The sequence below is a fragment of the Chionomys nivalis genome, chromosome 5, assembly GCF_950005125.1.
Source record: "Chionomys nivalis chromosome 5, mChiNiv1.1, whole genome shotgun sequence".
NCBI classification, from domain to species: Eukaryota; Metazoa; Chordata; class Mammalia; order Rodentia; family Cricetidae; genus Chionomys; species Chionomys nivalis.
Window position 1 is genome coordinate 9,107,189 of NC_080090.1, and position 21,552 is coordinate 9,128,740.

The 21,552-nt window shown below is 48.9% G+C and overlaps 1 protein-coding gene across 1 annotated transcript in view; it reads left to right on the plus strand.

The window, feature by feature from the left end:
* The window catches only part of Ptpn14 (protein tyrosine phosphatase non-receptor type 14), a 136,322-nt gene that overhangs the window by 85,944 nt on the left and 28,826 nt on the right, over positions 1-21,552 (plus strand). Inside the window, exons 4-9 of the mRNA XM_057769737.1 lie at positions 5,183-5,280; positions 7,317-7,384; positions 13,811-13,881; positions 14,786-14,873; positions 18,210-18,298; positions 21,001-21,088. Of these exons, the coding sequence (XP_057625720.1) occupies positions 5,183-5,280; positions 7,317-7,384; positions 13,811-13,881; positions 14,786-14,873; positions 18,210-18,298; positions 21,001-21,088 (502 nt within the window). The remainder of the gene's footprint in view (positions 1-5,182; positions 5,281-7,316; positions 7,385-13,810; positions 13,882-14,785; positions 14,874-18,209; positions 18,299-21,000; positions 21,089-21,552) is intronic.

Consider the following 21,552-nt stretch of genomic DNA (forward strand, 5'->3'; position numbering starts at 1 on the left):
ACTTGCTTAGGATCAACTATCCGCCATCAGTACATGGCTCCGAGTCTCTATGGTATCCATAATCAGAGGACTGTCTCCTGCATGCTTCATCTCTCCACCTGAGGCTGAAGCTCCTCACAGTGTCCTCTTCATCCAGGAGAAAGGAGCAGCAGGAAGACAGAGGAAAGCAGAAATCTCACAGGCTCGGAAGATGTCTGCTGGAGGGTGGCAACCACTTGTACTCACACTCCGCTGGTGCAACACTATAATCAGGAAATGAGGTCAGCCAGCGTTGTGTGGGGGTGGGGAGGGGTTGTCCAGGCAGGCATCCCCAGCGCCATGACAGCCCACCACTCCTGCTTCCATCCTCTCTGGTCACCGTGAGGACACCAGTCAGGGCAAATCCGGGTCTGAAGGCTCTGCTATTGTGATGAACTCTTTCCAGGCTGGAGTACCTCTGCAGCCCCAGGGACAGAGGGATTCAGCGGGGGAGGGGTGGGAAACACATTCTCAAAGCTATGTTCAGCCTTTGAGTTCCTGGCGCCTTGCTCGTGGTTCTGCGGTAGGACAGGCCCTGCTTTGTAGGCTACCACAAGGCGTTTCTCAACCAGAAGAGACAAACGTGAAAGTATAACCCAGACGGAATGTGCAGATTCCTCACACGTGAATTCAAGTGGAGACAAGGGGTCCCAGCCACACGTCTTGAAACACAGAGGCTAACGTTAGGTGGTGGAGGTTTTTAGGGAGTTCTCAATACCTCTTTCAGAATACTCAGCGCTCTGTTAACTTGGCTAAGTTTAGCATTTAAAAATAAACACAGACTTGCAGTTCAGAGACTTAGAGGAGGAAGGAAGTTGGAAACATCGTTCGTGCCATGGAACGGGACGTTCAGGATGGATGACCCTCCAGAGCCAAGCTCGTAGCATCTTTCAGCTCCCAGTCATTAGGTTTAGCAGCAAGGCTCGCTGCTACCCTTGTCTGCATTCACCCGGAGAGACTAGTATTTACTCAATAAATGGATTGTTGCTTTAGATTAAAATCAAAACAAACAAAAGAAATGAAAAGAGAAAATGTGCCTTTATCCCACATGTAGGATTATATCCCGATTCTTACAGGGAGCACTGACGACTTGTAACCTAAAACCAGCCTCTGGGCCTCTGCAGCCTGATGGGGCGTTTCAGGGGCTTTGAATATGAGGGATGTTTTAACATTTCCTGCGAGCTTAGATCCGAAGAGAACCTCTTTGGAAACTTGGCTGTGCTCTGTTTCCTGGCATGAGGATTGGCTGGCTGGATTTTTCCCTTCTACCCACAGTGCTGACAGGGTGGAGTATACTTCCATGAAATTGTATGTTTCCAAAATAGGACCCACGGTTTTACATGCTGCAGTTAGAGGAATGTACCTCTAACCAAAACAGAGAGGGACCCAGCGATTCTAAAAACAGAACGCCAGCCCTGCTCTCAAATCCTACGGGACGCCATTTTTACATTTTACAAAGGGAGCTTTCAGTGGGAAAGTAAACCGAACAAATGATTTCCAGATTAGCCCGAATTTTCTTCTTATGTTTTTCAGTCTTACTAGTAACCGCCACAGTCTCATGCGGTGACAGCACACATCTCTCCGGCTTCCCAGAGGCCTTTGTGGTCTGGATGGCATCCAGGCTGGAGCATACGGCTCTTGCGTTCTGTGTCCAAGCACAACCCTGCACCAACCTGCGTGTGAGGAACATTCCAGTGTTCCTTGCTGTCTGCCTGGAGTCATTGTTTCCGGTCACAAGACGATCTAAATACTACCTGCCACATATGTGGGCTGGGCATTTGGCCCAGTGGGTAGAGTGCGTCCCTAGCATGAAGCAGCCGTGGGCTTGATCCCTGACATTGCATACCAGGCCTGGTGGCTCGTGCCTCTGATTCCAGGACTTGGAGGGTATAGACAGGAGGAACAGGAGTTCAAGGTCATCCTTGGTGACGCAGGGATTTGGGAGCCAGCCTGGGCCATGGATGGACGCCTGAGTGTGAGGCTCAGGCGGAGCATAGCTACTGTTTTGTGGACTTAGTAGCTTCCTTGGTCATTGATCTTGTCCCCAAAAGAGTCTCCTCCAGCATCGTGGCTGGTCATTGTCACTTCCAGGAGTGACATGGGAAACAGTTTCAGCTCTGGCACACAGCATGAGGACGTCCTTACAAACATTTCCCCCAGGGGCTGAAAGATGCCCCATCGGAGAGCGCAGAACGAGCTGGCCTGGCCAGGCCAACCGCCAGCTGTAGTCCCCAGCTGAGGCCTGAGGCCTGGTCCTCCCCCAGGTGGCAGCATATTTTGCATCCATGGTCCCAGCAAGTGCTTCCTAAAACTGTGTTAACACCCGGATGCTCCCAGCAAGTGCTTCCTAAAACTGTGTTAACACCCGGATGCCCCCTGACTTATAAGTGTGTGAAAATAAGTGGAAAGCACACACGACCGAGGGGACGGGCTGTCCCGGAGAGGTTCCAACGTTGTGCTAGTAGGAGGACGAGGTGAGCTTTTACCTCCCTTCCCAGTTGAGGTCCCCCCTCCACCCACTTTGGTCAGTTTTCAGAATACCATTGTAGCTTTCCTTAATAAACCTGACGCTGGGCGCCCTCTGGCCCGAGAGCCCGCTCTTGGGTTCTTAGCGGGTCTTACCATTTGGTTTTCATGCCCTTTAACATGACTGGAGAGGCATGTGGGGTGCAGAGCACAAAGCTGACGCCCTTCCTCTCTCTCCTCGCCCCTCTGTCTGCTCTCATCCTCTCTTTTTGGAAAGTAGGATCTTCAGACTCGAAGTGGCTCGTCTTCAAAGCTGTATCTGCTTCCACAGTGAACTCTGGGCACTTAAAAGGGGTTTGCTAACTTAGGGACCCTCTTCCCGGCTCCGTCTAGTCCCTCTAAGAACTGCTGGGTTGCGGAGATGAAAGCCCTTCCACAAAAGACTCGCAGGGTCTCTTGAAGAGAAGATTACCTGGAGGTAGTGAGGCGCTGTTCCCAGGAGAACTGGCCCAGGGACACAGTGAGCAAGAAGACAGAGGGCACAGAACACAGAACCCTGAAGGGTGGGTGTAGAGCTCAGGGGCCGTACGTCCAGTGCTCCCAGATGAGAAGCATCCCTCCGGAGCCACGGGACTCACTCTCACTGAGCTTCCTCCCAGGAGGTACTCCGTGTTGTCAGTTAGCTGTTGTGGCGTTTTGTTTTAAGACAGGGCCCAGATCTCACTGTATCACCTAGGCTGGCCTTGAATTTGTGATCCTCTTGTCGGAGTCCCTGGAGTGCCGGGATTACAGGTTGATGGAGACACACCTGGTGTTGGTTTTTAAGAACCAGCATTTCATATATTTAAATAAGGCTGTGCGAGCTTTGCCTATAGTTGAGAGGGTGTGTGTTCCTTCATGCGAAGGGCTTAGTGGTGGGCTCCTGGTGGCGTTCCTGGAATGTGGAACATAGGAACTGCGTTTATGATTATAGCCTTGGCTCAGAGGGGAGACAGCCAAGCACTTGGTGAGGACCATTAATCTCTTTGAAAGAAACATGAAAATTGGGAACCATGGACTGGGGAATTGAAGCTCTGCACAGAGGAAATCAGAATGCCAGAGGATATGACTGTGACCTTTCAGGGTTCTTAGTGTTGGATACTTTGATTTACTCTTGTTAGGACTCTAAGTTCATAGAAAGTTATGCTTCGATGTTATTTGTGCAGATTCTCACAAAGGAGCAAATCATTAGGCTTCCTTTTCTCACTGCCAAGTGCTGGCTCTAAACTCCCTAAGACTCAATTTCTTTCTCTCTTTCTCTCCACCCAACCACACATAAACACACACACACAATGCACACACACGCACACGTGCATGCACACACAGAGACACACACAAACACACATATATGCATGCACACACAGAGACACACACGTGCATGCATACAGACACACGTACACATATGCATGCACACACAGATGCACACACAGAGACACACGCACACACACACAAACACAGTGTCCTTGAGTTCACTGGGTTTTGCACTGATCCTGACATTTCCTCCTGTTAGTCTGAGCGCTTTCGGGGTAGACAAAAGTGGCTTTTCATAGCCAGCAGATGACTTTGGCCGTGAGTTCTTGTGTCTAGATCCTTTCCTGTGTGCTGGAACTTGGGGATAAGAGGAATCAGAACTGTGGTGACAATTAAGGGCAAGTTAAGGACAGAGCGTTGTCCACTGAGGGGTGGTCTTCCATGGACAAGGGGACAAAAGCTCTTCTGCTGGTTGGCCCCCAGAGCTGGATGGAGATCTTCCTTGATTCAGCCAAATGTTATGGGCAAGAGGAAAATTCCTGCCTGCATGGTGACTTCTGCAAAACGGTTATGAATTTATCAGGTAAAATTTTAGGTGGGCATAAAAACAAAAGTTAGTTTTCTTTTGTACTTTAAGTTTGATTTAAAAGGATTTACTCCCAGTGTTTGTTCTTCAGGGACAGTCTGGGTGAGAGATGGCAGTGAGACCCCCTCTCAGCAGGAGCCGTGGCCTGGGAGCAAACACCCGGGTCCAGGTTTCTGAAGGTCTGCATCGTTCTGAGAGAGTGGTTTTGGAAGCAGGAGGAACATGCAGTGTTGCCGCTTCTGCCCAGACCTGATCCGCAGCTGCACAGGCAGACTATCTGCATTTTGCTTTCTGAAAAAGCATCCAAGTTAGAAAGTTCAAATCAGCTACCTTTTCATGTGTCTCAAACATGTGAGGTGAGGCCTGGCTCTGAAAAAGACTTCAGGAGAATTCCACTTTATTTCACCAACTAGTGATCTATCTGGTCTACCAGACTTCTGCATCTGTAAATTTTCACGTTTTAACATTAATTTTTAAAATTTTATTCCTACCTCAATTAGGTAATCAAGATAGTCTCTCCACAAGCATGTCAGGTGTTTCTAGATTTTGTCAAATTGACAGTTAAGCCATTGAAAGCAGGTACTGTTAAGTGTTTCTGGGACATTCCCGGTCTCACTTCATCCTGAGGACTCACAAACAAGCCGTCTGATGAGAATGTTCTCACCGTGAACTGGCTTCAGCACCTGTTATATCAGACAGAGGGACACAGGGGCAGAGGTTACTGTCCATCTTTTGTAGCCATGAGGTCACCAGCGTCACCTGCACATCCTGCTGTGAACACCCGGCATGTGTGTTTACGACTGTCCTCTTTTCCCCAAACAGATACCAGTATTACCTGCAAGCCAAAAAGGATGTGCTTGAAGGGCGGTTACGGTGCACACTGGAGCAAGTGATCCGGCTGGCTGGCTTAGCTGTGCAAGGTAAGGCATCTCTGGAATTCCAACTTCTGCTTCCTTACGCTCTTTCAGCGTGAGCAGTTAGATTTGGTGACGTGACCTCTGGCTGAGGCTCTGTGTTCATTTCAAGTTGTGCATTGAGATGAGCGGTGACTTTTGGAGGGGGGTGGCAGGAGGCTGGATTTCTCCAAGCCGCCCCTGACTCAGTCATGCTTGTTTGACTGTGGTTCCATTAGGGATCTAACTGAAGAGATAGTTTTTAAATTGCCTGCAATTGAGGCTGCCTTTGAGAGTGTGGGAGACGTTTTCTCAGGATTATTCCACTGTATGGTGTGGTCATAGTCTGTGCCCTGATGATAGGAACAATAATCTCAAACCCATATTAATATTAATTTTAGTTAATCAATATTAATTAATGAATTGTAGTACAGTCGCTTTAACCAATATCCTGTACTTTACTGTCATAGAATTGAAAAGAGAAACTTAGATTGATGATGGCCATGTGACAAGGAGCATGAATCAGAGTGAGCTTGTCCTGCAACCTGTGCAGCTGTTTCAACCTTCTCTGCATTGTAGAATGTGTTATTTTCTATGTGTCTATGTGTGCTTTCTATTTTTTTTTTTTTTTTGGATTTTTTGAGACAGGGTTTCTCCATAGCTTTTGGTTCCTGTCCTGGAACTAGCTCTTGTAGACCAGGCTGGCCTCGAACTCACAGAGATCTGCCTGTCTCTGCCTCCCGAGTGCTGGGATTAAAGGCGTGTGCCACCACCGCCCGGCTTGGGCCTTTCTTCTTTAAAAGACTTCCCTTTCCGTTCCCTGTGTGTAATGCTCCCCTCACTGTTCATTCATTTGGTATATTCCGGGCAGCCTGGGTGTTGTAAGATTCTTCAGGAAGTTGGTGGACTCAGTCTGGATTCCCTTTCTATTGGCTCCTTGAAGTGAACTATTTTGCCTGGCTGATGAAGCTTGCTTTAGCTCTAGAATGTTTGAAATAGCATTCTCCTAGTCTGGGGAGATAATTCATAGGTAAAGGGCCCTGTGCAAGGATGAGGACCTGAATTCGGATCCCAAGAACCATGTAAAGTCGGGCACATGTGTGCGTGCATTGAAGGCATAGACAGGAGGATCCTAGGGCTTGCTGGACAGAACAGTGGACTTGAGAGTCGGTGGGAGACCTGTCTCTTAAGTACAGTTGCAGAAGCAAGTGAGAAAGATACCGGACATTGGCCTCTTGTCTTCATGAGCCCACGTGGAAGAGTGCACACACGCATGCACACATGTCATTCAACTCTTTCCCTCCCTCCCTCTCTCCCTCTCTCTCTCCAATCCGTATTGGGCCATTAGAAAGTCATGCCCACAGAAATAAAAGAAGTGATTGGAGATATAGCATGTCTGGACTTGAACACAGTCTTAGTGGGTCGTCTTTGCTGTTCTGGGGTCCTCATCCAAGAGACAGTTGTACTTCATTTTGGGGGGAATCGTCACTGTCTTTGTGACTCCGTGGGGCTGGCATTTCTGTGTGCAGAGGCAGCCAAAGGCAAGGCATTTGCGTGGATTTCGTCTACACGTGCCCCAGCATTCCACTGTGAGATGGTAGCTGGGAAGAACAGAATTCCTGGCATCTTGTGACACGTCAGTGTGTTCAGGGGGTGTGAAGATTTTCCAGGTTGCCAAGGGTGATTTACAGTGGGGATTTCCAGCGGCAATGCATTTCCAGCTATGTCCCTCCATCTTAACCTTGACTTAGAAAGTCCCTTTGGCAGACAGACATAGGATACCAACCTGCTACCCAAACAAACAGACACAGGTTGGTTTTCAGGTCTTTAAATAGCCATTTGGGCTTGCTTTCCTAAAAATCAGCTAGTGGGGCTCACATGCCAGCACTGATAGTTGCTAGGTACAAGTGGGGACAACAGGTCCAGCTTGGCATCAGTCTTCCTCAGCGGGGCTCCGGCGAGAATGCAGTAGACGGGTATGTGTGGGCACACGTTTGCCGTGTTTTATTCTGTCCCTGTCTTCATGTAACAATTGCTGATGTTTCCCTGGCTTTTCTTCTCAGCGGATTTTGGAGACTATAACCAATTTGATTCCCAAGAATTCCTCCGAGAATATGTCCTCTTCCCTATGGTGAGTTCATTTCTTTTTTTCCCCTTGGTTTTTTACTTTCCTTGGCTATTTTATTCTTTATTTTGAAATTCTCTGTGCTTCCTGGGGAGGAGGTCTGAGTCCTTTAATATAGGTACAAGTTTTACGAAGCACCAAGAGTGTAAGGGGGCATCTTCCCACGTCAAGACACTTCTGGTGTTTTCCTACCTGCTAGAACCTTGGTAGCAGAGAGAACTAGCACCAAGTCTTGTGGGTTGATTTTCAATCTATCAGTTCTAATAGTGTTTTTTCCCTTTTGATGGAATCTGTACTTTTTGTGGACACAGTCATGTAATCTGCAAATCTGGACTGTGTTGCCTCTCTTTCCTGTGCAGATCTTCATTATTGCCCTAATTATTTTAACTGGGCTGCTAGGCCCATTTGAATGGAGTGGTGGACGTGGGCAGGGAAGGCGGCTCGGCTGTAGAGTGCTTGCTGACTTTGCGTAGCCGTGGGTTCAATCCTCAGAGCCACGAAAGAGGACACGAGATGGGGGGAGATTGCTGAAAGTATACAGAAACCAGTTTAATTTATAAGACATATAAAACATAGGAATAAATGCACCCAAGGAGCTGGAGGGCTCATGCACTGACAACCATAGAACGCTGATGAGAAAATCAAGATTACACAGATGTTCTGGCGCCGTGGCTTGGAAGAATTGGTGTTAAAATGCCCATGGAAGCCAGAGTAACCTACAAATTTAATGCAACCCCCATCAAAATCACAAAGCCGTTCTTCACAGAAATAGGAAAACCAAACTTAAAGTTTACGTGTAGCCACAAAAGATGCCAAGTAGCTGAAACAGTGTTGAGCCAGAGGAAACCAGAGCCATGGACATTGTGCTTCCTGACCCTGAGGTCATTATCATATGTGCTGGGTAATTTAGCTTGACTTAGGCTAGAGTCATTTGGGAGGAGAGAGCTCCAACTGAGAAAACACCAGAACAATGCCTCCATAAGATCGGGCTGTAGGCAAGCTTGTAGGGCATTTTCTTAGTTAGTGATTGATGGGGGAGGGCCCAACCCATTGTGGGTGATGTCACCTCTGGGCTGGAGGTCCTGGGTTCTATAAGAAAGCCGACTGAGCAAACCAGCAAGCAGCTCCCCTCCATGGCCTCTGCGTCGGCTCCTGCCTCCAGGCTCCTGCCCCATTTGAGTTCCTGTCCTGATTTCCTTCAGTCCTGGACTGTGGATGCAGAAGCCACACAAAGCCTTTCCTCTCCAGCATGTTTTTGGTCATGGTGCTTCTTCATAGCAGTAGTGACCCAAAGGAAGACTATGCAATGGCTGGAGACCGACAGCAGCGTGGCGCTGACTTATAGCAGACACATTGACCATCGGCTTGGAATAGAGCCCAGAAATAAGTCCACACATGAACAACCAGATGCTTTTTGATGAAGAGGTCAAGGACAAGCAAGGGGAATGGCAGTATCTACAGTACGTTGTGTTGGGAGAGCTTGGCGTCCACATGAAATGGGATGGAATTGGGGCCTTATGTCACCCAGTGTCTATGAGTCAGTTCCAAGTGGATTAAGATGCAGGTCTAAGCCCTGAGACTGAACCGTTAGAGGAAGACAGAGGAGCTCAAGACCTTGGTCTGGGCAATGGTTTCCGGCATATGACCCCAAGGCACAAATAAGTAAAGAGCAACAGGGTCACATCCTAAAGAAGTTCTGTCCGGCAAAGGACGTCGTTTACAGAGTGAAGCTCACACATGGGAGAAAATATTTGCAAATCATACTTTGGACAAGGGGCTTGTAGCCACATCTGCGGAACTCAAACACGATGCTAAGAAAACACATGACCCTGCTACAAAATGGACACGAGACCTTAATAGACATTTCTCAAAAGAAGATTTTTTAAAAATCCAGGAGATACATGGAAAACACTCAGCATCACCGATTATAAGGGAGTCAGTTTAGACTACGATAGAATACCACTTCATTCCTGCTGGGTTAAGTGTTGTCCAAGAACAGTAGCGAGGGTGTGGGGAGCGAACCTGTGGCTGTACTCGGTTGCTAGGATATATGTTAGCAATGTCCAGGGCAGGCGTGGAAGAGACAAGGTCTCCTCGTAAGTGTATATGGTTATCATCTGTTGTGAAGACCCTTGTCTCCTGGGTCCTCACCAGTCCCTCTTCGTTCAGAACAGTCCTGCTCCTCCAAGCATACGGAACTACCCCAGGCCTTGGTAGTTGGGTGTCATCTCCTGGCAAGCGCCCTGCCAGATCTGTGAGGTCAGTGTTCCCCTGCCTGCTCCTCAGGAAGGCCTTACTGCCTGCCCGTCCATGGGCAGAGGCCATCAGCCATGTCCTGGTCATGAACTTGCACCTACCTGGGTGAGCGTTTCCCAACCCCTTCCTTCCATGTTTGAACTTGCCCATTCTTGTCATGACAGTCAGAATGCCAGGCGTGGGGCCCCCAAAGCAGAGACGTGGTGGCCCACTGTTGTCTGGCACATAGGGTGTGCTCATACGTGTTTCTGGAATGAACCACTGAAGTAAAACTGACTGTTCCGAAGCTGATTGGAGGATAGATGAGGTGTCATCTGGAAAATTCTGCTGCCTGGTTGGTGGCTTCCCTGAGAGGGGTTTTAGTGAACATAACTGAACTCACCGAGAAGGCAACTCGTCAAAGAGCTGAGCTGCAAGCAGCCCCGTGTGCTGTGTGCTGGCTCTGCTTGTAGAGACGGCCACTCACCACATTTTCCCTGTAGCTTTTTGTTCAGTTTGTTGTTGTTGTTCAGTTGTTTGGTCCCAAATGCTGCCCTGGGTCATAGACACCTGGGGATGAAATTGTACAAGAACCACGGCATGCATGCTCCCAGGGTGAGATTTGCCAAATTGGGTTGCAATTTTATAGATCAGGAATTATAATCAGGACCTGGGGAGGTACCACATGGACCTCGGGGGTTAGGAAAGGCTCAGAGACAGCTGGGGAGCCATCTGTATCATGGGGAAGGGGTAGAGCGGAGGGGACAAGGCATGATCAGGACAGGGAGGAAAGAAGAGGTTCTTGGGGAGAGTCAGCTGTCACTTGGCTATAACCTGTCCCTTGGGAGGGGAATCACTGTGGCTGGGACCCAAGGCTTCTGAGAAGTTAGGGTTCTTGGATCCTCATGGTGGCAATTGCTGCAGTGAACAGAGACCGTCCGGGGTGTGGATTGGAGTCTAAAGGACAGATGCTGCGGTTCCCAAGTTCTCTTTACAACAGATTGCCCCGAGACACATGGATAGTTACAGGAAAGGAGACAGTTGATTAGGGGAGGCACAGAAGTACTCCGTATTCCAACTGGGCTCTGGTCCCAAGAGGGGCTCAGCCCGTCTGATGTGATCTTCTGTAGTCGTTTATATAATACCCGTCCCCAAAGAGCTTGCAACACAGGTTTCTCAGAGCACGCTTCCTTGTCCAGATGAAGCTCAGGTGGACTGAGGGCTGCCAGTCTTTCCACCGCTGCCTCCTACCATGTGCCAATCTCTGGAACCTTCTCCTCCATAGCTGTCCTTCCCCTCCCTGAAGGCTTTTGTAGGTGGGTACCACTGGAAAGGAAGCGCAGCATAGGTGTCAACAGAGACATTAAAACATTTAAGCAGACCCAAGGAGATGGTTGAATTGGAAAGCTGCTTGCCCTACCAGCACAAGGACCAGAGTTTGATTCACAGAGCCCACATCCAAAGCTGGGTGCTGTGGCATGCGCCTGGATCCCAGCAGCAGCTCAGTGGGAAGCAGAGAAAGGCAGATCCCTGAAGCTTGCTGGCCTGGTAGCCTGGCCTGGTAGCCTAGCCTGCTTAGCGGAGCTCTAGGGCAGTGAGAGAGCCTGTCTTGGGCAAAGGGTAGAAGGCACCTGAGGACCCCCACATGCATAGCATGTACACATGCACCCCCAACCCCACATGCTCCCCACACCTCTCTTCAGGATAAAGGATTCATCTGGGCCAAACACGTGCCAGACAGGTTCCTATGATGAAGGTATATTCCCGGCCCTTTTTGTAATTTTTATCTTGAAGCAAGGTCTCAAGATAACTCTGAAGTCACTATGTAGCCTAGGTTGGCCTTGAACTTGTGATCCTCCTGCCTCAGCTATCCTGATTCCCAAACTACTGAGATTATTGTTCTTAGATTTATGCTCGCTCTCTTCAAAGTGGTTTGCCGTTAGCCCCAAGTGGAAGTTCATAATCAAATTTAAAGTTAAATAAGTTAGAGGTTGAGTTTGTGGTTGCATTGGCCATACCCTAACTGCTCAGTAGCCACGTGTGTCTAGGGCAAAGATCAGGCATATTTTGATCTCCCTCATCTCCCTGAGCAGCGCTGGAGATGAAGCTGATGGCTGCCCGTGCTCACTGCTGAATTGGGTACGTTCCAAGCGTGGTCTGTAACCCTCATCAATTTTTTCTGAGTATACATCCTGAGTTCGCCATGTCGTGACCTGTCCTGGGTGGTCTGTGGTCTGAAACTTTACCACATAGTCGCTGAGTGGTGCTTAGGCTACACGGGGCTAGCACCCTTACTGGCTACACAACCTCAAACAAGTTAGCTGATGGTTCGAAGCCACTGTCTTCACATCCGAAGTTAGAAGAAACCCGTTCCCACTTTGAAGATCAAGGAGGAGATCCGTATGAGGGACCTACCTTGGTCCAGGGTAAATTTTCAATAACCAGTTATTTGGATGTGTTACTATTACAGTGACTCTGTCTGTGATATGCAAATATGAGCTGATTAATTAATGTCGCTATCTGCATTTTGAAATGCAAACTCAGAAGATAAGCAGAGGGATAAGCTACTGTTATCCAGTTTTGTATATTCTCTATAATAATAGGGAAATTATATGCCATACATCGAGTTCAGTTCAGTCAGTATTTATTTATAACTCACTTTGTGTTATGAACTTGGAAGGGTCATTGTGGAAAAGCCCCATGACTGACCTCTTACAGGATGGAAAGAACTGCTGTCCTTGAGGGACCCAGATTTTAGCAGGTGACGGGAGACAAGGAATAAAATAGAATGGTGTATAGACGGTGTATGTGTGTAACCACAGAAGAAACACTGTAGACAGAACATGTAGAAGGGTTGTGGAGGCCCCCACAGCAGAGGAGCTATGGCCAGGGGAGAGTGGAGACAGGGTGTTTCCTGTTGTTTGGTGGGACTGTGTGGGCAGGAGTCTAAATGGAGACAGTGAAAGCTGTGTTGAGAACAGAAGCCTGCCCGAGGCTCCGAACTCTGAGGGGAGGAGATTTGAAGGAATGGCTGGGTCCCACTAAAGAACGGTCCAGATGCCAGGCCCAGGTGTGGACCTAATTGTGCAAGCAGTGGGGAGCCGTGGCAAGTTCTCAACTTTCTGCTGGAGCTCGCAAAGGGAAGCAAGCATTCCTCCACCGAGGGAGGGAAGGTGGATGAATGGCCCTGTTTGATCTTCCCTACTCCCCGAGCTGTCAGGTGGCATCTCCTCAGCAGAGAAAAGAACAAAGTTAAGTACACAGGCGTTCCACAGGTGTGTGGCCGTGGCACACACCCTGCCATTTGTCATTCAACCCCTGCCACGCTCACACATCTCTGGGGTGTACATACCTCTGCCGCCACCCCCCCCCCCCCACACACACAGGTGGAGGCATTGAGTTGAATATAATAGCAGAAGGGTGCCTTTGGGCATTTTCAGAGTTGGAACTTAGGGTTTAACGGAGCCTTTTGATCTTCACCTCAGCTTGTTCTGTCCCCATATGCCTTTTAGAATCCGCACCTGGTGTGGCTGAGGTGCTTGCAGCTTGTGTCGCAGGCACACAATACACTTGCGGTCTCACTACTGGAAGCTTGCTTATTTCCCAGGGTTCAGTTGGGAGATAACTAAACAGTAAAGCTTGCAAAGACATGAGTTTGGTCCCCAGAACCCACGTGGAAGCAAAGCTGGCTTGCAGTCCCAGTGCTGCCGAGGCAGAACCCAGTGAGTCCCCGGAGCCTTCTGGTTAACTGGCCTGACCTCCCTGGTGAGTTCCAGGCTAGCGAGAGACCTTGTGTTTAAAATCAAACAATGGGGAAAGACAACTAACCCACTAAGGTGGCTACAACAAGAGGCAAGAGCTGAGGTCATTTTACGCCATCTACACATTCATGTGCACACACAAATGCGCACGCGCACACACACACACACACACACTACACAAACACATACCAAGCAATTTAATAGAAGTGCGTCTGGGAGGCAGATGGTCAGTAAAGAAAAAAAAAGCTGCCCAGGTCCCACCGGCTGGGGTAGGAGCTGTGTTGTCTGGGTCCCACCACCTGTGGTAGGTGCTGTCCCTTCTGGGTCCCACCAGCTATGCTAGGAGCTGTGCGCAGGAGAGAGAAAGGGAATGTGTCACTGGGGACGCCTGACCAGGGAGGCACTGACAGTGACCCGAGTGCTCCTGTTCTTCCAGGATTTGGCCCTGGAGGAGGCTGTTCTGGAGGAGCTGACGCAGAAGGTGGCCCAGGAGCACAAAGCCCACAGGTAAGATGGGTAGAGATTGAGACTTTATCCAGCCAGCATAAAACACTGTCCGTGGGGTGGGTCTTCATAGCTCTGCCCACCCCTGGCCTGGGTCACATGATTTCCTAGCTTCTACCTATGTGGCTGGGCTCTGGGTTCTAAGTGGAGCTTGGGGGTTGGAGGGTCTGTGCTTCCCTGCTTCCTCACATCCCCTTCCCTCCTCCCTCTTTAAAATATTTTCATTTTAAAATTGTAGAAATTTTCTAGCCGGGCAGTGATGGCTCATGACTTTAATCCCAGCACTTGGGGGGGGGGCAGGGAGGCAGGGCAGATGGCTGTGAGTTCAAGGCCAGCCTGGTCTACAAGAGCTAGTTCCACCCGGGCGGTGGTGGCGCACGCCTTTAATCCCAGCACTCGGGAGGCAGAGGCAGACGGATCTCTGTGAGTTCGAGACCAGCCTGGTCTACAGGAGCTAGTTCCAGGACAGGCTCCAAAGCCACAGAGAAACCCTGTCTCGAAAAACAAAACAAAACAAAACAAAACAAAAAAAGAGCTAGTTCCAGGACAGGCTCCAAAACTACAAAGAAACCCTGTCTCAAAAAACACACACACAAAAAATTGTGATCCACATAGTGTCTTTTTAAAGCAGACAGCATTATTCACAGGGATGTATCGAATAATTAGTGCTTTAAAGGCTGTGTCTCTTAGTTGGATAATTTACCTTCCCTTTCTTATTCCTTTTTGAGTAAAAGGCCGCTGATCATTAATACCACCTTACCAGGTGCTACCCTCCCTGGTGGAAATGAATGCCATCCCCGGAGACCAGGGCCGGCACACAGCTCGGGGATTTGTGTTAGGATGTTGGTGTTTGCCGCTGGCTTTGGACTGCTACCCATTTCCTCCTCTGGTGCTGTTTTGATTGTAGTGGGATCCCGCCTGCAGAAGCTGAGCTGATGTACATCAATGAAGTAGAACGTTTGGATGGATTTGGACAGGAGACCTTCCCGGTGAAGGTGACACACCTTTCCCGCCCCTGCACATTTCAAAGTTAGCGTGGGTGGCCCTGGGTCAGAATGGCTTCCCTTCTCCATGTCATGTGACATTGGTTGATGTCTTTCTTACCTTTTCCTCCCTGTGACAAAAAGAGATCGGACAAGAGGCAGCTTATAGGGGGGAAGGTTTGCTTTAGCTCACAGTTCAGGGGGTACAGCCCTTGGTGTTGGAAAAGGAATTGAGACAGCCGGTCATGTGGTGTAAGCAACCAGAAAGTAGAGTCAACAGGAAGTAGAACTGGGCGGTAAAACCCCAAGACTCGTCCCCAGTGGCCCACTTCCCCCAGGCGGGTTCCATAACCTCCCCAAACAGTGTGAACAGCTGGGATGAAGTTTTCAGACACGAGTTTATCGGGGACATTTCTCGTTCCGACCGTGGCAGTTAAGAACTCCCTTCAGGTAAAGCTAACGCTTTTTTTGAGCTCAGAGAGTTTGGGATTGAGCTTCAGCAGATCATGCTCGTCTGCTTGGACAGTTGTCTGCGATTAGAGCCCACACAGTAGTGTGTTCCTCCCCTTCAGCTGCCAAGGACAGCTGTCGTCCCGTGGATGCGCACAGCAAGGCTAGCTAGCAGCTTTCTTCCTTTGTGTCTTCTCCTCACTTATCTTTGGATGTGGGGATGATCACTGGTGAGCCAGATTGAAGTGTCTCCAATAGCAATCGTGTTTTGTTTCTGCAGCTCTGCAGAGCTGTGTGTGGTGGGTGTTTTGTGGAAGCCGTGCCTAGCAAATCGTTAGAGTGCATCCTTTGTAACTGCCCCACCTACTGGAGTGTGTGTGACTGGGAGAATCATGAGCCCACCATCCAAACTCAGTCTCGCCTCTCTGCTGACCAACAACTCTTCAAAAGATGGCGTTCTAGCAGAAACCTAATGCAGTTGGCACACCCCGGCGAGCTGGGAGGTGCCTGTGATTTCTGCACACATATTCTTCACTCTGGCTGCTTTAACACATGCTCTGCTCCCTCTCTGGCTTGCTTACCATTTGCGCTAATGACAACTGCCTGCGAGCGGTTGAACAGAATCAAGCGAAGGTGGCCGCATCCCATGAAAGGGGCTAAATGGCTCTCTTTTTGATTTGTTTAATTTTCTTTTGCTTCTCTAATGACCGCCCTTGGTAGGACTGTCATCCATTTGCCTTGCAGAAATGCCTGGCGAGACCATCTGCAGCCCACTTACAGCAGCCCACAAATAGTCACAATATTTTGGGTCACTGAAAAAAAAAATCAGTAAACTTTTCTCAATTTCTACCGAGCCAGCTTTTCTGCCTAGAAGTTGGGGGTTTTGCTCTGGCCATTGTTTGCTTATTTTTAGTGTCTGAGCCGTAGGAAGGGAGGGCACTCAAGCTAGAGGCGAAGTCTACTTGTAGAGCTTGGATATCTTTCCATCTTAAGTGGATTCGTCTAGTCGGTTCTCCAGGGAATTAGTCGCCTACCCTGGAGTGGGAGGACCAGCAGTGCTGATCTCTTTGGGGAACTTGGCTGAACTGCCCGGTTCCCCCAATATATCTGTCCCTGGTGGAGGTAACCATCTACAGACGCTGTGATGCTGGATGACCCAGGATCCTAGGTGGGAGGGGGTGGGGAGTGACCTGCCTTGAAGAAGTTTGCACAAGCAGAGAGCTGAGTGTGCAGGGATAGACGGTGAGATGGATAACAGGGCCCCTGTGTGCACTTCTGTTTAGAGCCACCGGCTTTCCCATAAATGGTTCCCCAAAATGTCCCCAGCCCTCCTTGGGTACCACCTGTCTTTCCTAAAACCTCACATACACTCACATAGCTGCTGACTGAGCTGCCTCTACTAATGGAGCTTATGAGCTCACAGAAGGTTGCTCAGATGTGGCTCAACCCAGGACTATAACTCAAGAACTCTCCTAAGTAGGATGCCCAGCATTTAAGTTTGGTCCAGTGCGATGCCCGTAGCATCCAGTGTAGCACAGCTGCCTCAGGCATCCTTCTGTGCATTCTTACATCATCCTGCTCCGGGAATGGCTCTTCCTGGGTCACTTTTACCCTTGACTCTAGTGTGAACCTATAGGCGAAGCATCTGGGGTATTCGTGTAGGGGCTCCTTTCCCTCCTTTCTCATGGCCCCCACCTTATTTTTCCATGTGTATCTTTCTGTGGTATAACTTATCTTTCAGCTTTTCTTTGGTTTGCAAACCATGTTGTTTCTTCTCCCCCAGTTTCTGGCTCACCCCTCAGCTCATGGAGTAACTCACCCTAGCATTGAGACATAACTTCCTTGCCGCTGCTTTCTGCATGCTGGGGTTACTGGGGTGCATCACCGCGCCTGACCTGTTCTCTCTTTGTATCCTTCCTGGGTTGACCACCAGGCTGTCTTACCTTAACCCTGCTCCCCCAGAAGTCTTGTACTGGCAACTTTGAAGGGGAGGGTTCCAGCTTGGTGCTGTCTCTTGCCTTATAACTATCTCTATCTTTAAAATGACAAATTAAATGGTATGTATTTATTATGTATAGTGTCTTCTGAAACCTGTATGTATGTAGGATGGGGAATCAGGCCAACTCACGTAAGTGTTATCTCACAATCTTAGCATTTTTGTGGGGTGAACAGAAAATCTGTTCTCAGTGGATTTTTGAGAATACAGCATGTCGCTGCTAATTGCAGCCAGCACAGTGCACAGTAGATCCTGGAATTTGTCCCTCTAGTTTAGTTAGAGTTTGTATTGACTCGCATCTCCTCACCCCTGCAGCCTTGCTGCCCCATGCTGCTCTGATGAGATCCACTCCATCTCAGTGAACACAGAATTTGTCTTCTGTGCCTTTCTTGTTTCACTTATAATAATGGCACTAGTTTCAAATGCCAGAGTATCCTGTTTAAAGCCTACACAGTATTCCACTGTGTGGTGTACACGCAGACCATACCATACCTCACTATGTGATGTACACACACACCCTATCACACTGCACTATGGTGTACACACACATTGTACCACACCACACTATGGTATACACACACTATGGTGTGCACACACACCATACCACACCACACTATGGTGTACATGCACACTGTACCACACTTCATTATGGTGTACACACACACACACGTACCACTCACTCCCTATTATGTGGGGTACATGCACACTGTACCACACCCCACCGTGTGGTGTACACACACACCGCACCACTCCCTACTATGTGGGGTACACACACACCCTACTTCCCCCCACGTCTTTCTCCACTGGTCTCTTGGCAGACACTGCGGCTGTTTGACCTTGGCTGTTGTGAAGGCTCAGCAAGGTCACGGTGGTAACAAACGCCTTCTGTTGATCCTCTGCAGGACAATCATGGCAACAGCACACACCTCGGCATTTTCTTTATGGGAATTTTCGTGAGGAACAGAATCGGAAGACAGGCGGTAATATACAGGTAACGTGTTCCTCCCTTGAGAGACTGTGGGCAGGGCCATGGATTGTGGTTATGTAATGAGTTAAGAGCCACACTGGACCGGAGTGAACTCTATTTTCTCAGTTCAGATAAAATTGGCCGTCTTCAGGATTGATGGGGCCAGGGGAAAATTGATACTGCTTTTTCCAGAGGTTTAATTCCTTCCTCTCTGGCTACAGGAAACACGCATTTCAAGTCTACTGAGTCAGTGGTGCAGACCTTGAGAGCAGGAAGAGCGGGCTCTGTAGTCGGTCCTGCTGATTGCTTTTGTTAGGACTGTCTCTGGATGTTTCGATCCAAACCAGATTCTTCCCACAGCCCTGTGCTCTCTGTCTGACCACATGTGTTAGCTAAGGACAAAGTCATCTTTATACTAACAAAAGGGGACTGATTGTCTATAAAAGTGTATTTCAGGGGCAGTTAGTCTGCGATAACAGATGAAACGACTGAGTGCTTTATTTTTATTATTATTATTACTTGGACCCTTTAACCTTCTTTTCCGTTTAGCACAAGCAAACCCTGTCGAGCGGTGTGGTCAGTGTCCACTAGCTGGCTCATTGCATGGTTGCCCATAGCTTCCATGATGACAGCCTGCTCGCCTCTGTGTACCTGGGCAGTCTGGCCCTGTGCTGATGCCCCTACAGGCAAAGCGCGAGCTCTCGGGATCAGTCAGGGCTGCCTTTCCAGACAGTTTCCAACCCAGATCACTGCTCTGCCATCGTTTCTGTGATTTTCCCTCTTTGATTTTTGAAGCTACAACATGTATGGAGACCTTTAGGATAAACGTTTAAGGGCTAGGGAACTGTATCTCAGTTGGTAAAGTCTTGCAAGGACCTGAGTTCTGTTCCCGGGACTCACATAAAAGATGCTGGATAGGGTGACACAGGCCTGAATCCCAGAGCTGGGAGGCAGGCGTAGGTGGAGTCTTGGGATTTGCTGGCTAGTCAAACTAACTTGCTTGGCAAGTTCCAGCCTGGAAAGAGACTGTCTCAAAATCCAAAGTGTATGGTGACTGGGGACTGATACCCAGAGTAGTCCCCTGGATTCCACATGCACATGAACCTGTAGACACACGAGCACTCCTACACACCTGTGTTGCTGAACTCCAGACAGACTGCAGATGTCAGAACCAGTAACCTCTGGCAGGGGTTGTTCCCTCCCCTCAGGAGCTGTTCCCAGGAGGGCGCAGCTGAGGAGCTCCTGTAGAGTTTGGGCAGTTGCTTTGAAGGAATTCAACTGGCAGGGAGAAGCCTCCTGTCTTGAGATCCTGGAAGCAGCAGGTGTCTCTGTCAGGGAGCATTTGAAAAGGGAGAGGACTCAGCGGGCATGTGTGGGGAACAAAGCTCTTCTGGAATGGGCAGGTGATTGGGAGTAAATTTGAAAACTCCAGGTAAGAATTCATCGGTCAGCCTCGGGGAGTGGATTCACTGACTCTGGTTCTCACCAGTGTCTACATCGAATCTTCTCTAAGAAGGAGCAAATCACCCACTTTTTCCTGCTTTAGATAGGATGTGGGACTTGAACTCTGTACAAGAGGCTGGCTCCGTGCATGGATTACAGACATGGAGATGTGGAATCCCTACTGAGTGAGGAACCAGTGGTCTTCCGGGGGTCTCTTGAGAGATCTAACCACAGAATGAAAATCTTACATCACAGTGTGGTGGGGAGCAGGCACTCCAGAAGATTCTTTTTCTGGGAGAGTGGTAGGGAATGTGGAAGGGCTGGGGATGGAGTCCAGATAGTGCACTGTTTGCCCAGCATGCAAGAAACCTTGCACTCAGTCCCCAGCACCATATAAATGTAAGTGTATTGGCCGAAACAGGAGGATTAGAAGTCCAAGGTCACCCTCGACTAGGAGATAAGTTTGCGATTAGCCTGGAGTATTTGAAACTGGAAACTGTCGAAGGAAGTAAGGCAGGAGGAAAGGAAAACCAGACTCAACAGAGATTGGGGTAGCTTCCGTGAGCATGGTGGATGGAAAAGGGACCGGTGGGGAGCCGGAGCTCGGACATCATCTGAAGCCTGAGCCTTAAATGAATGTCTAGGAACCAAATAGAATGGGAGGTAGCCACTTATCTCCTGCTGTCTGGCGCCTGCTTCTGGGATTAGAGTCCTCACAAGACCCTGGCGACCACAGGCCCCACATGTAGGTGGATTCCCTGTGTCCTCCTGCCTGTATCCATGCATTGAGTGAGTCCCCTTGCACATCACGTCTCCGAGAGCTGCCAAGGAAAGTGTGCACATGTGTGTCCTTCCATGACTGGTGCATAGATACAGAAACTACCGTTGGGCATTATCCCCGAAGATGGCACAGTGAATCCAGAGTGCACGCTGCAACAACTTCAGCTATGCTTTGGGGTCATTAAACCATGCAGGGATCACGGGAAGCGCCTCACCCGTGAAAAACTTGGGAGGATGGTAACAAGACCTTTGCAGATTTTTCTCATAGCTACCCATAAAGAAAACTGCATCTCATGAATGAGTGTCAGTGTGTAGATTTTAGATTGAATTATTATCTGTGTGAGTTCGTGTGCATTGATTTCTTTCCATTTTCTCCTTTGAGTGGAACATTTCAGCTAGTCAAATATTTAAAATAGTTAAATCATAATTGTAAGATGAGACATTTCTCATGATGGACACACGGACCATCTTCGAGTAAACCTAGTCACATTTCTTTGGCCCAGGTGGAATGACATTGGGAGTGTCACCCACAGCAAATCAGCCATCCTTCTAGAACTGATTGACAAGGAGGAGACAGCACTCTTCCACACAGTGAGTCCAGGGGTCTGCACAGCTTGAGGAGGGATTCTTTTCTTTAAGCTAACAATGCCTTGCCTCATTCTCCATGTCCTGATACTTGCATGTCCTAATACTTCCAATGTTGGGGCACTATTGTCATCTATGAAGTCTACACTCAAGGACTGCACAGTTAAGTTGCGCGCACACACACACACACACACACACACCTCCTAATAATATTTTAAATATGTTTACAGTGCTAAACTGCCTTCCTAGGTGTCCGGGGGCCCATGCAGCTCATGGCTGAATATTGGGCACAACTCTACTCCGTAAGGGACTCAGTGCTATTGAAGGAGTTCTTTCTAATACTTGCCTGGTCCTGTATGACCTCTTGCAAGCGATGCATATTCTCACTGGGTTTGTCCAGCATGCCATGCCACTCCGGTCACAGCTTTCCTCAGGTGACTCCTAGTTAAGTCACATTGCATTTTCTGTTG